Source organism: Staurois parvus, unplaced genomic scaffold (genome assembly GCF_062004578.1).
Source record: "Staurois parvus isolate SC_StPar_1 unplaced genomic scaffold, SC_StPar_1.0 ptg000136l, whole genome shotgun sequence".
Taxonomy (NCBI): domain Eukaryota; kingdom Metazoa; phylum Chordata; class Amphibia; order Anura; family Ranidae; genus Staurois; species Staurois parvus.
Window position 1 is genome coordinate 13034489 of NW_028317932.1, and position 15837 is coordinate 13050325.

The 15837-nt window shown below is 43.2% G+C and overlaps 1 protein-coding gene across 1 annotated transcript; it reads left to right on the top strand.

Moving 5' to 3' along the window:
* Positions 1-469: 469 nt before the first annotated feature.
* GPNMB (glycoprotein nmb) lies at positions 470-15157 on the top strand. The gene is made up of 11 exons (XM_089673195.1): positions 470-623; positions 3565-3708; positions 4185-4328; positions 4417-4575; positions 4995-5153; positions 11809-12150; positions 12279-12437; positions 12517-12613; positions 12717-12922; positions 14489-14576; positions 14889-15157. Exons 1-11 carry the CDS (start codon positions 551-553, stop codon positions 15037-15039), a joined length of 1722 nt encoding a protein of 573 aa, XP_089529321.1. The 5' UTR covers positions 470-550; the 3' UTR covers positions 15040-15157.
* Positions 15158-15837: the final 680 nt, after the last annotated feature.

Here is a 15837-nt window from a genome sequence, read left to right on the forward strand (position 1 = left end):
GAAATCTGGAGGGTTGTATCTGAAGTTGAAGCTATTTTGGATGTAATGGGGTTTATTTACTAAAGCTGGAGAGTCCAAAATCAGACTCCCTTCTGCATAGAAACCGATCAGCTTCCAGGTTTCATTGCCAAAGCTTCATTGAACAAGCTGAGGTTAGAAGCTGATTGGTTTCTATGCAGAAGGGAGTCTGATTTTGGACTCTCCAGCTTTAGTAAATAAACCCCAATGTGTCTACGATAAACACAATATTAAAGTGCTAATTGTCATCTCCTCAGACAATGGCAGCAATCACACCTCTGATATTTGAGAAACTTAGTAAAAATCTGAGATTCATGGTAAGTGACTCATAAGCACATGAGCGGTGGGGCAGGGCCCAGGACACAGAATCAGGCATCTTTCCTTAATTCCATCACATGATGAGCCTGAAGGCTTTCATAAACAGGAGGAGGGAACATTAGGATCCTGACTGTTATTCCTCTCAGCTGTGGCTAGTACAGGTCAGTTTAAATACTGCTGTGCTGGGAGGAGAGGAAACAATTCATGTTTCATAATGCAGGCTGCAGTGGTGAGAGGTTGCTTGGTGCTCAGTGTCTGGATGATTGCTGCTACCCAGGCAGGAACACGTGAGTTTGTTTTTGATGTGCTTGCTGTTAAAGTGTTGCTTGCTTTTGAGGTCTATGCTCTTGCGTAAAATTACATCTTTATAGCTACTTAATGGAAATAGATATGCAGTATATTTTGTGGATCCACAAGCCACCCACTGTAATGGGCTAAAGTAGTCTTTCTCAACCAGGGTTCTTCCAGAGGTTTCTAGGGATCCCTTCAACTGTGGCTGATCACCCTACTGTCAGGAGCCTGTGTAGTTCTGGGGTGAGTGCAGATACCCAATCCTTGTAATAGTCTGTAAGGGAGACATTCCCTTAAAAGTGTGTAAAATATGGATGGATTGATATGGTTCTATTGGGTGTGTAGCTCATAAGATCTCTAATTTTGGAGTGTTGTACATCTGCTCCAACTAAAGACTGAGACTTGTTGGGCGAGATATAGTGTAATGGTGGCCACACTCTTAGTTTCGCTCTGTACTATAGCTAATTCCTTCCTGAACGTTTTGACTGATCATGGTATTGCATATTGGAACAGAGGTTATTTAACTCAATTGGAAGCTGCAAATGGCTTGTCTGTCTTTCCTGCATATTGATCGCATGGAGATCAATAAGAGTAATTGGTTCAATTATTGATGCATGTATGGCCATCGTGTGAGCTTACCTGACTCTGTCTGGGGTTTTGTATTTCTCCTTCTTGCCTGAAGTATAGGGTGGGTGACATTTAGTTGGCAAGGTTGTAGAAAAGTAATTAAAAAAATGTGCATTCTTTACATGGATTAGAATCCCTTTCTGCATTTTAATACTTGTAGATGTCTGGGCTGTGTCCCTTGCCTGTGTACTTCTTCTGTGCTAAAAGGAGTCCCTCTTTCAAAAAGCTGGTGATTCTGTTCGGTCCTCCCATTATATGACTTTGGTAAAGTTAAAGGAGACTGACAACCAGAGGGTGTGTCACACTCGGCACCTACATCTTTTCTAATTCTGGTACACGTTAGTGTTACTAAACCCAGGACTCTGCATTCACTATATCTGGTTGTACGCAATATGGAACAGGCAATTTATTTTAGTAAATATAAACGGCTAAACTTTTTTCCCATTAGCAGTATATAGTAGTCTTGTGTCTATCAGTGTCCACTGAACACTGGCGAAAGGTTGTAGGAGTTTTCATTCTCCTCCTGACAGTCCTATGAGGTTGCATGACCCCTGACCCTCTGGACAGTGCTGATTGTCCCTGGGCTGATCACATGCACGCTCCCAAAGGGGGGGGGGGGGAACAAAACCTCTAGTTATACACACTAGTGACTTCTGAAGCTCTGTCCTATCAGATGGATTGGGGAGAGTAGAAGGGGAGGATTGGAGAAGACAGGATTTAACAGCCTTTTTACACAATGCAGAGGATTAATCCTTTAGGTTCCACAGTGTGTATACCAAGCATGCTTTACTGCATATACAGACTGATTTTACTCTGTGGGTTTAGTAACACTGCATTTAAATTTAAAAAATGTTAACTTGTGAACCTGCTTTCTGTTAACTCTTATTTAAATGGTCTATAAAGTCTAATGCTGCTTCGCTGGAAGTGCATCTGTTAGAGGCTTCTAGTGTGTAAATGCAATAGTCACACTTTTTATGTCTTCTTATCATTTGCCAAGTAAGACATGCATATTGTAGTAGGTTTTCTAATTGATTTGCCTGTGCTATAATAAACTTGGCGGGATTGTATTGCCTCCCTTCTGCACTGCACAATATATTAAAAAGAGGGGGGCAGCAATCCTTTCAGGAAGAGGTTGCCTTGGTTCTTCTAACCAAACATGGATTATGCTGCTCTACATACCATTTTCCACTACAGTCGCATAGTGCATTATTGAAGGCTTGTTGTGGCGTCTGGTCAGTGCTCTGAAGGTGTAGGGAAATGTTCTGGATCCTTTCAGTAAAAGTCAGTGATTTAAGTCTGCTGTCCTAATTTCAGGAAGCGGGCCAATATAAAGTTTACGGCCTAAATACTGGCTTATTTACAAATGTCTCATTTGACTCTATTGGAATCTTGTGACTCTAATAGACAGCATTGTGCAGCTAATTTTAAAATCAGTAGGAAGTGGGCTGGGTAAAGCCCTCTAGAATACCACCAGTTAATTGTTTCATGTTTCTCCAGGTCAAGAACTTGTCTTAGACAATTTCTAAGAGGTATGCTGGTTACCTGTAACTTGCCTTAAGGTTTGCTGGTGACCTGCTTGTATGAGTTTGCCCTGAAGCTCACTTTGATATTTAACTAGCACTACTATTATCTTTGCAACAACTTCTTTGGGGGTAATCTTGATAACAAAACTTTGTTCACCTGAATTGATGGCTTCTAGGTCACTAACGCCCAGGCACTGGAGGGCTCCCAAAAACTGTTAGTATGGCTAATAGAAGTAGTTGATTTAACTTTGAAGGCTTATTGTTTTGCAACAACTTGGACCTATTGATATTCAAATCTCTACTGGAAGTGTGCATGCGAAGGTGGGAGTTGCTGGGAACTGATATTGCTGTGGATTAGACCAGGCAATATCACACAAGATACAATTGCCTACATAACTCATATTTTTAATGGGGGGGTTGTGCCTTCAGTGTCCAGCTTGTAATTTTTGCACATATTCAGTGCATCCCTGATATGATTTCTATACTATTGGCCAGCAGTGAATTCTGTTAATGAATGTTTACCCGACACTGTCCTACTAGCTTTGGTCTGTTAATGACCTACTAGAAGTGTGCCTGGGGTAAAGAAAGTAGAAACACCCTTGTGTATGTCTTCACTGTTTCTCTTTAAATATGGTTTATCCAGACCTCCTGTATTACCAGGTACAAAAGGTATTTTCATAACTTGTAAAAGGTGACTAATTCTAATTCAGATTCACACAATTTGGTATTGTGTGCAGCATAAATGTGGCTTTGGCATATTTGGAAATAAGATTGTTTCTCTCTACAGGTTTCCAAGATGTGGCAGAGTTCAGGAGGACTGGCCATGAAAATCACCACATACATGGCTGGTCCCCAGACAGCAGCTCTTGGGATGACCAGCTTTATCCTGCCTGGAAATCTGGTGATCCTAGATGGGAAAACTGCTGGAGAGGTAATGTATAAGCTGCCAACACACAATAGTTTCTCTACCATTTTTACAAGATTTCAGGTACAAAATATACAATGTGTATTTACTTTCACTTTCCTACGGAATCCTCTTGCCACCCCCTCTAGTCCAGATGGGGGTTAATGCAGACCTGTCATGATGTGTCTAAATCTAAAACTGGGTTAGAACAGGAGTCTGAAGATGGTGTCAGGCATGTAGCATTGTATCACCATGCTGTAAGCCAGTTGGTGCAGCTTCTGTTGTGGCAAAGTGGTAAGCCAAAGATGCCAAGTAAACATTCAAAATGGGGCAGGGGTTAGAAGTTTGTGTGGTGGTTTGTTTTTTTTTTTTTTCTTTTTTCAAATCTAGCATCCAGTGAGGTACCAAGAGCATGCTGCTGACGAGACCCACTTGTACTTTCACCGGCTTCTTGGCTACTAAAATCTAATGTCCTAACATGGGGTTTTGTTTTTTAAATTTAGGTGGCAAAGTAGTGGCACTGTTGACCAGTGACAGTCCTGCACTGATAGGGTCAAATATTACATTTGCTGTGAATCTACGTTTTCCCAGATGTCAAAAGGAGAATGAAGATGGGGATGTAGTCTATGAACGAGGATGTGCTAATGGTAAATATAAGTGTAGAAGCATGTCTGTCTGCCAAAAGGTAGGGATGGCTGGCTTCCTCCTAATCCTTTATCATTTTTTTTTTTCTAGCTTCCTTTAGTGATCAGTATGTGTATAACTGGACCAAATGGGTACCATTCTGTAATGAAGGAAACTGCAGTTTTTCTAGTAAGTTTCCAGATGGAAGACAATTTCCTCACCACCATGACTGGAGACGCCGTAACTTCATCTACATCTTCCAAACACTGGGTTGGTATTGCCATGGATTACTTAAGTATTTCTATATAGAGCACCAAGAAAATTGCTGAAATGGTCATTTCAAGCTGAGATATATCTAGGCTTTTTTCAGAAGATTCTGTACATAATCTATTCAGGCTCCTGCCATACTGCACAGCCAATAAGGACATGCTTTCAGTCTGGCTATATTACCCTTCATGTGTGTAGTTCTGCATAAACTAGCTGGAATCCAGTCACTTGCCTCCTGGTTTGAATGCGGCTTTACTGTTTATTGTGCAAGTGATAATATTTGGATATATTGTTAAGGGGCTTCAAAGCCTTTCCTGAGCCTCACACTTGTTCTAGGGGAAATGGGACTCTGTGCTGGAAGTGATCATTTTTGATACAACATTTAAGTGAGGCTTTATACTGAAGGTATGCTCTCCATCCAGGCCAGTACTATCCGACAACTGGAAGATCTTCAGCTGTTCTCTCAATAAATACTACAAACATCACAGCTGGTGCACAGATGATCGAGGTGACTGTTTTTAGGAAAGGCTACAGAAAACATTACCCTGTTGCTAAAGCGAGTGGCTTGTATATTGTAACAGGTAAGCATGAAGATGCTGATTTAATAAAGGTTATATTCCTTGTTCTTGAATTTTTGGAAAGTATTTATAATCTACTTTAAGTATCTCCACCCATATGTACTATTCAAGTAGAACACTCTTGAATCTTGTATTTGTGGGGTTTTTACTGTGCCCCCCCCCCCTCCCATGTGGACCCAAATGGCAATTGTTCACACCTTTACCCACTCACAATTGGAGGTTGTGGTCATTCTTCCTTCAATGGTGTCAAGGGATGTACTAATCAAATCTAAAATTTCACTCTGCACTGAGATTTTGGTAAAACGTCCAAGTGTATAGCAGTCATGTTGGCCATTCATCCCTGCAGCACTACTCAGATTGGAATTCAAATGGGTTCTGGGGACAAAGGAAGAATGCATGGAGGAAGTTTATCTAGTCCTTTAACATCCACGTAGGGGTTTGCAATGTGTGTATTTTTACTTGCATGCATACATAAATACACTTGCAACATTAGAAGCAAAGGTGGACTTCTGTAGGATGGGGTACTTAGTTTCCAACTCTCAGTTTATAGAGTATCAAGATAAGACCTCTGGTGAGAGGATTGTTAGTGCAGATTAGTTCAAATTGGGAGAGATGAGTCAGGACCCTATCGCTAGAAATGTAAGTGGCGTAAAAATATTTTATCTGCAGGTAACAAAACTGATTTGATCGTGGATGGCCAAAAGATTTGCATAGTGTGTGTGGTTGGGGGGGGGGGGGGGGGGGGAGGAGAACTATCTTGTTTGTCCCAGACAGTAACTGGCTTGTGCAAAGAGGCATGGTCCCTGGTCAGAGCCACAGCAAGCTGGCTGTCGGGGGGGTCAGTCTACTGATTCTATAGATGGCCAGAGAGGGGTTTTGCCAGTTGCATCATAGTGGTAGGAGTGCCAAGTGAGCTGCATGGTAATAGAAGTGGGGGGACCCAATCCACCACTAAGTTTGAGAAGATTTGGGCACTCGGGCATAGACCATGGCTTTCTGTTGTAGAATCCCATAGGAAATGGGCTGGGACAGGGTTTGGTAAAACCCTAAAGGTACAATAATTTGGGCAGTATGACAATCCTAAGAACATTAATCTTGCCCATCCAAGAAAGTGGAAGTGAAGACCATTGGGACATGTTTAAGCATGGGGAGGTAATTGGCAGCAAAAATCTGTGTGCCATGGTCAGTTGTACACCTAAATGGGGAAGATGGGCCTTTGAGGCAGTGCCGATTGGGCTAACTGCTTCTCTTCCTTGGTTAAGGATACATTAGGTGTGGTGGATTTCTGGGTGTTAACCGAAAGACCCAAGATAGTGGCAAATTGGGTAAGTGTGACCAGCAGGTTTGTTGTCTGGAGTGGAAAGGTACAGCAGGATATCTGTGAAAAGACAATTTATGATGGCTTCCTAGCTCGATGCCCTTTTATTTTAGAGTTGGCAAATGTGGTGCACCAATGGCTCAATGAGGGCAAACGGTAATGGAGAGTGGGCAGCTCTGGCGAGTGTCCCTACCAATGTGAAGGTAATCTTCTTCCTCAGTACACAGCATATTTGATGTATGCTCTGAATCAGAGCTGACAGCCAACATAAGTGGGGGGGCTGAAACCCCACTTTCATAGGGTATAATGCAAGTATGACCAAGATACTATTGAGTGAGGAAGCCTGCAGGGATACATCATGTTGTAGCTGCATGAGCTATCAACACTGCTCAACGAATGTTGTCACCCATTTGCCGAACTGGCATGGCCCCCTAATTTTGTCTGCTTGCAAGGATTTTGGCTCTGAGCCTAATGTCAAGACTCAGAAGAGATTGGATTGGACGATAATTAGTCCAGGTGGTATCATCCAAATGGGGTTTAGGGAGCATACAAATTGCTGTTAAAGATTCCAGGTGAAAAGCGTGACCACCAAGTAGGGTATTGAAAGCACTAGTTAGACGTGTTAAAAGCTCCATAAATGATTTATAGTATTAGGTGGAGTACCCGTCTGGCCCTGGGCCTTTTTTCAATTTCAAGCCACGAATGACTGCATATACTTTGGCTTCAGTGATGGGAGACCCTAGTCGGGTACAGTGAGGCTGAGAGTTCCAGCAATTCCCCCCTTCCTCCTCCCTCCTTCCTCCTTCCCACTGGTTTGTAATTAGTAAGCAGATGGCGGAAGGAAAGCTTAGTAGGGTTGTTGGAAGGAGAGAAGGGTGCTTTATCTAAGAAGGGCAGTAGTACCTGGTTAGTCTCCAGAGTATCTGTACCCAGTTTGTGTGGCTACTGCCTCAAATAGGTGGGAGAGGAAGGATGTGGTACGCATATTGGGAGTATAGTAGGACACTATATTAACATCCAAGTCCATGAGTTGACCAGTGAGTATTATATAACATCCTGCTGGGTCTTTAATTTCAGTTGAGAGCATGAAGGGGATAGTGCGGTGGAATGCAACCAATACTCTTCGTTTAGTTGTTGCAGGGGAGGCGTAAACCTGAGGGTATTGCAGGTGGAAATTTGAGTGTGGTGAAAATTGCATTTCCTGTAGGCAAATTTTGTGGGCCTTTCTGGCTGCAAGTGAAATACCTTCAATTGTTTCTGGGGAATGTTGAGTCCCTGAACATTCAGGGGGGCCATAGTGTGCCAAGAGATGGTAGAAAATTAACAGGCATACTTGCCATGGTTGGTGCACCACCTGGGGGGGGGGGAGAGAGAGAGACACAGACAAGAATAAAGATCCAGGAGATGGAGACTTGGTAAATAACAGCGTTTTAAACTTGACATGTAAAACTGAGAAACCAAAGTTGTGGGCCTGTTGGGAAATTCAATATCACTCCAACGGCAGAGTAGATACTGTCGAGAGCTCACATAAATGGCGTGGGGGCACAAGGAACAATCCCAAAGTGATCTAAGCCCTAAGTAAGAGAACAATGTGGTGGTTCTGAGCCCGGAGTGGATATCAAATTCTATTCAAGGGGGGGATGCTAAGGGGTTAGGATGAGGGGGGAGGGGGAAGCAAGGTAAGAGATAAGGGGAGGGGTGACCATTGGAGCAAGAGAAGGCAGATAAAACTCATCCATATATGAACCTGGGTGGAGAGTGCAGGGTGAATAGACACCCGTTGTCAACACAGACTAAACTAAGGGCAGGTGACAAGCATAAGTAAATGCATAACTGCAAAGGTATAACCTTGAAAAAAACATGAGACCATTAAACGTCCAACATGAAGTCCCTGTAGCCTGATGGAAGAACAAAGCACAGACAGATCAGAGCGGGGAAGGGAGACCATGGAAGCAGGCAGGGTATGTGGAAGTCTGGAGACTGGCCCATGGTAAGCTAACATCGGGAACAGTAGGCCCAGAGATGAAAAGTTTTGCAATAATGCTCCAGGATATAAAAGTGAAACTCGCAAAAGTTCATTTATTTCAGTAATGCAACTTAAAAGGTGAAACAAGTGTATGAGAGACTCATTACATGCAAAGCAAGATAGTTCAAGCCTTGATTTGTCATTGTGGTGATTATGGCCTACAGCTCATGAAAACCCCAAATCCACAATCTCTGAGCCTAGAATATTGCACCTTTTCACAATATTCTAATTTTCTAAGTGTCCCATTCTAATCAGCTAATTAAGCCATAACACCTGCAAAGGGTTCCTGAGCCTTTAAATGGTCTGTCTGGTTCAGTAGGAATCACAATCATGAGAGACTGCTGACCTGACGGTTGTGCAGAGAACCATCATTGACACCCTCCATAAGGAGGGAAAGCCTCAAAAGGTAATTGCAAACGAAGCTGGATGTTCCCAAAGTGCTGTATCAAAGCACATTAATAGAAAGTTATGTGGAAGAAAATGGTGCACAAGCAGCAGGGATGACCGCAGCCTGGAGAGGATCGTCAGGAAAAGGCCATTCAAGAGCCACCACACAGACGGATCCTGGACATGGGCTTCAAATGTCGTATTCCTCTTGTCAACGTCAGAAATGTCTTACCTGGGCTAAAGAGAAACAGATCTAGTCTGTTGCTCAGTGGTCCAAAGTCCTCTTTTCTGATGAGAGCAACTTTTGCATCTCATTTGGAAACAAAAGACCCAGAGTATGGAGGAAGAATGGAGAGGCACACACTGCAAGATGCTTGAAGTCCAGTGTGATGTTTCCACAGTCTGTTGATATGGGGAGCCATGTCATCTGCTGGTGTTGGTCCACTGTGCGTCATTAAGTCCAGGGTCAACGCAGCCGTCTACCAGGATACTTTGGAGCACTACACACTTCCGCAGACTAGCTTTATGGGGATGCTGACTTCATTTTCCAGCAGGACTTGGCACCTGCCCACACTGCCAAAACTGTCTGCTAAAACCTGGTTCAATGACCATGGGATTACTGTGCTTGATTGGCCAGCAAACTCGCCTGACCTTTCTCTTGGCATTGCCAAGAGAAAGATGAGACATGAGACCGAACAATGCAGAAGAGCTCAAGGCCGCTATTGAAGCATCCTGGTCTTCCATAACACCTCAGCAGTGCCACAGGCTGATAGCTTTCATGCCACGCCGCACTGAGGCAGTAATTGCTGCAAAAGAGGCACAAACCAAGTACTGAGTACATATGCATGCTTATACTTTTCAGAGGGCTGATATTATTCCATCTACAATCCTTGTTTTGTTGATTGCATGTAATATTTTATTTTTCTGAGATTGAGGATTTGGGGTTTTCATGAGCTGTAAGTCATAATCATCACAATTATGACAAATCACGGCTTGAACTATCTTGCTTTGCATGTAATGAGTCTATCTCATATATTAGTTTCACCTTTTTAAGTTGCATTACTGAAATGAACTTTTGCACGGTATTCTAGTTTTTTGAGTTTCACCTGTACTTGCCTGTCAGTCTTGCAGGTGGAATTTGTTCAAGACATCAACATGTAAGATCAGCACCTCGCAGGCAGAATAGAAGGGGAGAAGGGCTCCAATCTATATTGGAGGGTAGCTGTCAGTCACTGAGTCCTCCACAGCCTGGGCAGATGAGGCAAAATAACCCCTTCTTGTAGGAGCTTTGTCGGTTTCTTCTGGAGATAGCTGAGCCAGGTTTGCGTGGAGAGCTGGAGGCAGAACGGCAACGTGCACCTCTCGCACTGTGGGGAATGCTCCATCAGATGCAAGTTCTGTAAGATTTGCAGCTCTTCAGGAGAGCGGCATACATGCCTAGAGCCTTGGTGGGTAAAGCGGATAGAGACCGGAAAACCCCACTGGTACGGGATGTGATTTTGTTTGGCGTATTTGGATTTGAGGTTTCATGGCTCATCTCTTTATAAATTGTAAGTGGAGACAGATCTGCAAAAAGTTGGTAGTGATGACCCTGAAAACAAAGGTTTTCTTTTTCCCCTGGCTTCTGCCAGTTTTGGTGCCATAGTAATGAAATTTTAGCTTCAATATCTCCTAGGAGGGCCCTCTGATTTTTGAGGTATTGGCACTCTGGAAATGGACAGTCCACAAACTCTCAACAGGTATGTCAGGGTAACTGTTACTGAAAAAGGGCGAGCATAGTTGCTTTGAGGTCCAAGATTGACTCCGATACACAACTTGGAGCGTCCGGCCTTATTTTCATAGTCTTCAAGCCAATATTTAAGTGTGGTGGTAGTTTGTGTGTGTGTGTGTGGGGGGGGGAAAGTGAGATTCTCTACCCTAGATTCAAGCTCAGCCGTACAGTGTCCCAGTTCCCTTTTTATTTCCCAGGTGAGGCTGTCTGGTGTGATCTGAGGTCTGCTTTAGTGCCTGGGTGTGCACCCGGGTTGTACGATGCAGTTGAAGGTAGCAGTGTGCGCAGGCGGGCTCAGGATCCAGGCTATTTGATCCGTCTGGAGTAGAGCTCAGAGCAGCCATGTCTGCTCAGCAGGACTCCGCATGTGCCTGTGTTGGGGATTTTCATACCTGAACTCTTGATGACACACTTCAAGGGTAACTTCACTTCACTATGCACAATATAATGCATACAACTGCTACACAAGCCGTATTGTAGTTTTAATTTCCCTTCAATCTGCAGCACTGTGGTGTGGCACTTTAATTCAATGCAATCTGAAGGTACAAAAATTCCTAAATGTAACTTCTGGTTTGTGACAGGCTCACTCTGTCTGCACTAGTCAGAATTTGGGCATCTGCAAAAATTTTCCATGATAATTCCCAATTGTTTAATTACTATTAAAGAGATGCATTCCTCAGAAAGAAAGCGGCTGACAATGGGAACCACTCCCATTCAGATTCACTCTGCACATTGACGCAACTAAACTTTTTCTTCATAGCAGAAACTGGGTAGAAATCTGACAGTTTAAAATCCTTAAACTATATACTGGTATGTTATTGCTCAGGGGGGATGTATTGCTTTTCACACCTTATTCCAGAAGGGGTTTAAGGATATGAAGGCCACATGTGACAAAGCTGGGTGAAGTTTTGCATCTCTCAACAGAAGACTAGTACAGTGGGGGGTCACACTTGTGTGGGATTGCAACCATACTGGTGAGTTTTCTTGTGCTCTAGAGGATATGGACATGCACAGTGAGGAAGGGGTGTGTGGGTTCCCCCAGGGTAAGGCCCAAGTTATAGGTTGTTATAAATGAAAATTGGTGCCCCATGATTTAAGGCTCTACAGTGTCTCAAATTATGTTCTGGACTTAATACTATGCACTATTTTATTTCAGATCAAATTCCTTTCTATGTGAACATCTCACAGAAAAATGACAAGAATTCCTCTGACCACATCTATATCAAAGATTCTCCAATTTCATTTGATATTAAAATCCATGATCCAAGCCACTACCTAAACAAATCTATTCTGTCTTTCAACTGGACCTTCGGTGATGGCAGTGGCACCTTTGTTTCCAATAACCCAGTCTCCACTCATACATACACCTTGCTTGGAAACTTCAGTCTGAAGCTAACAATCAAAGCTGCTATTCCAGGACCCTGTAAACCAGTTACACCTACTCCCCTTCCTACAACAGGAGCCCCAACCACACCTCATACTACTATACATACAACTGGTAAGTGGGGGGGGGGGTGCACACGCTATCGATTAGCTTTCACACACTTAAATGATAAAGTGTTGTGGTGGGAGGGAGTTTTGAGCTTCAAATCTTCAAGCAAGAATTACACTGTTTTCTGTCCAAAGGTAACACAACTGTGCCACCCTTTCCGCTAACTACAGAAGAACATAATGCTACTACCCATGTTATCTCCACTACCCATACAACTATACCAACAACTACTTCAGTTCCTGGGTGCTTTATCTACAGATATGGCTACTACAACACAAACATTACAGTTGCAGGTAGGTGAAGTCATTTCAGACTTTTACAGTTTCTAAAAAGGATTTTAATAATAAAACATTTTTCACTGTCACTCCTTAGATGGCATCCTTGGTGTGAATATTATTGAAATGAACACTATCAAAGTGTCTCAGGCTGAAAATTCTTTAATAGATTTTGTGATATCCTGTGAAGGCAGGTAGGTGTGCAAGGGGTGGGTGCAGTGTGGGGTGTGTTGTGGTGTGTTTTGTTTTGTTTTTTTTATCCTTAGTCGCTGTCTTCTAATATGGTTTGTCTCCTAGCATGCCTACAGATGCTTGCACAATTGTTTCCGATACTTCATGCATGATTCCTCAGAACATGGTATGTGATCAGATTCCAGCTTCAGACCAGTGCCTCTTGACACTACGCAGAGCATTTGCAGAACCGGGATCCTACTGTGTTAATATTACACTAAGTGATGATGCAAGTCTGGCTCTTGCAAGTACCCTGGTCTATGTAGATGGAGGTAATTGCAATATGGTGGTGTATTTAAATGGTGGAGGGAGGCACCGTTGACTCTTACTGTGTAGGATGGATTTTTGGCGAAGCCCTGACTACAGTAGTAGATCACACTTGTGTTATGCTGGATGTTCATTAAAGCAAATTGGTGGCTAAAAATACTTGTAGGCCCTCTTCCAAGGTGGCAGTAAGACATGAAAGTGATACATACTGTGCATGCATGCATACTCTGTTCAGTTAGTAGCAGAGGGGGCTGTCAGCTGCTTTTGGTATTAATTAAATTTAACAGGAGCACTAGGGCAACAATGAGATGGCCCCCAAAACAGGAATGGTTATACAGGTGGAGGCCCCCCTCATCTCTTCAGACCTAGTTTCAAGTTTTCACTAGGGTTTGTGTCACTACTGGTAGCATGAGGAGATACCTGGACCCGGCAGATTGCAAAGGATGGCATATCAATAAGTGCCATTGCCAGGTCTGCTGTCTCCCAGCACAGTCTCAAGCATGGAGGAGATTCTAGGAGAGCTGGACAGAGCCGTAGAAGAACTCTAACCCATCAGCAGGACCAGTATCTGCTCATTTTTGCAAGGAGGAACAGGATGAGCCCTACAAAACTACCTCCAGAAGGCCACTGGTGTGAATGTCTGACAAACTGACTTCATGAGGGGGGCCTGACATCCTCTAGCTGGCTCTGTGGTCACTGCCCATCACATAGATCTCAATTTGGCATTTTGCCATTGAACACCAGAATTTGCAGGTCTGCCACTGGTGCCCTGTGCTGTTCACCCTGAGCACATGACAGACGTGCAAGGGTCTGGAGAAGCCATGGAGAACATTATGCTGCCTGTAACATCGTTCAGCATGCCAGGGTTGTGGTGGTTTGTTTTGGGGGTTTGGGTTTTTTTTTTTTTGGTCAGTGATGGTCTGGGGAGGCATACCCATGGAGGGAAGCACAGACCTCTACAGGCTAGACAATGGGTCCAAGGATTTCATCTAGTTACCAAATGGCAGTCAGGGTGCCATTGTCAGAACCTATACTGGTGCAGTGGGTCCTGGGTTTCTCATAATGCACAACAATGCCTGGCCACATGTGGCATGAGTATGCAGGCAGTGGAGGATTAAGGAATTGATGCCATTGACTGGGCCCCCACACTCACCTGACCTAAATCCAAGAACACCTCTGGGATATCCTGTTTTGATCCATCCAATGCCACCAGGTTGCACCTCAGATTGTTCAGGAGCTCAGTGACCTCCAGGACTGGGAGGAAATGCCCCAGGGCACCATCTGGCTCATTAAGAGCATGCCCTGACATTTTCAGGCATGCATACAAGCACATGGGGGGGTGGCCGCATACAAGCTTACTTGAGTTGCAGTGAAATTTCAGCAAAGTGGACTAGACTGCTACATCACTTTTTCACTTTGCTTCTCAGGGTCTCTTGAATTCAGTCCTCTGTAGGTTGATATATTAATTTCCATCAAACTATGTGGTATCCTTGCATTCCTTACACATTACCCAGTCTGTATGTATGTTCTGTTGTCTATTCTGGATAAGGATAAAGCTTTTTATCTTGTAGGATCAGGAACAAAGACTACCTCTGTAGTCCTGACTATACTTGGATTGGTGGTCCTCGTTGCAACAGTGGCCGGTGTCATTCTGTACAGGTGAGTGCTCCAGCTGTTTGCCTAGTTCTGGTACAAATAATTGATGGCACTAGTTTCTGTGACCACTTCATAATGGAAGACCTAGCTGGTGTGCTTCCTTTTTTTTTTTTTTTTTTTTTTTTTGGCCATTTGCTTTCACTCTAATTCATATGCTAAAGCTATACACCTGACTCTTTAACAAGCTTGCTATACTGGCTTCTCATTTTTGTTTTTCCCCATGAGTACACTGGGTAATCTGTGCAGATCAGTTATGTAAGAAACTGAAAATTGCATGGTCATGTGTGTTAAAGCAATTGAACTTTCCCTCTTTAGGAAATATAAGGAGTACAAGCCCATCAAGAATGCAACAGATGGAAGTGGCAGTCAGATCAGTGTGTACTTCAGACAAGTCAAAGATGTCTTGTTTCATGGAAGCCACAATGAGCATGATCCCCTTCTGAAAAACAAAGCTGGAATTATATAGTAATTTACATCAATGCCTTTTGCACTGTACAAAACTTGCATTTTTTTTTCTCATCTTTGGTACTCACTATAATGGACTGTTAGAAGGGGTATAACTAAATAAAATGCTCCCTCTAAAATGGTGTATTGGTCTTTTTCTGTAGTGCCTCACACCTACCCCCTGAGAAACGATAAAATGCTTCCTGCCAAGAGTGAGACAATGCTTTGCTAGAATTCAGTCAACAAAAGCCTAATTTTGTTTGAGTCTGCCTATCAATCTAAATGCCAGCATTCCTTCACAAGCTACCTTAATTACAATTGCAATATGTACAAAAGTGGAACTGCTTCAGGTTGGTCCAACTCGTCGCTGAGAGCTAAGGGGATGACTGCATAGAATAAAGGAGGGAATAGGGGATGGACTTTCCTTTCTTAGATTCTAGTACAAAAGCAGCTACATCATGGAAGGTTGAGATCTCCTTGCTGTGTTAATGCCAATGGCTGATCTTGGGGTGAATCTTTGGTACTGTGGGGGTGGTAAGTTTTTGGGGAATTCAGGACATTACAAGGAGGCAGAAAAACGACACTAATTATAATTAGTCTGAGTAGTATAGCTTGAAAAATAAAATAACTTTCCAATACTGAGCCTTGGCAATTGAAGTGACACACTAAAACAAATTATGAAGCTACATGAGGAATGAACAGTAAGTGGTATAGAAATTCAGCCTTTTTTTTTTTTTTTTTTTCCTATTCTATATAGAAATTGTGTGTGCTGTAATCACGGCTCATGATTTTGCTTTCCCCCGTGCCAGGGATCCTGCAA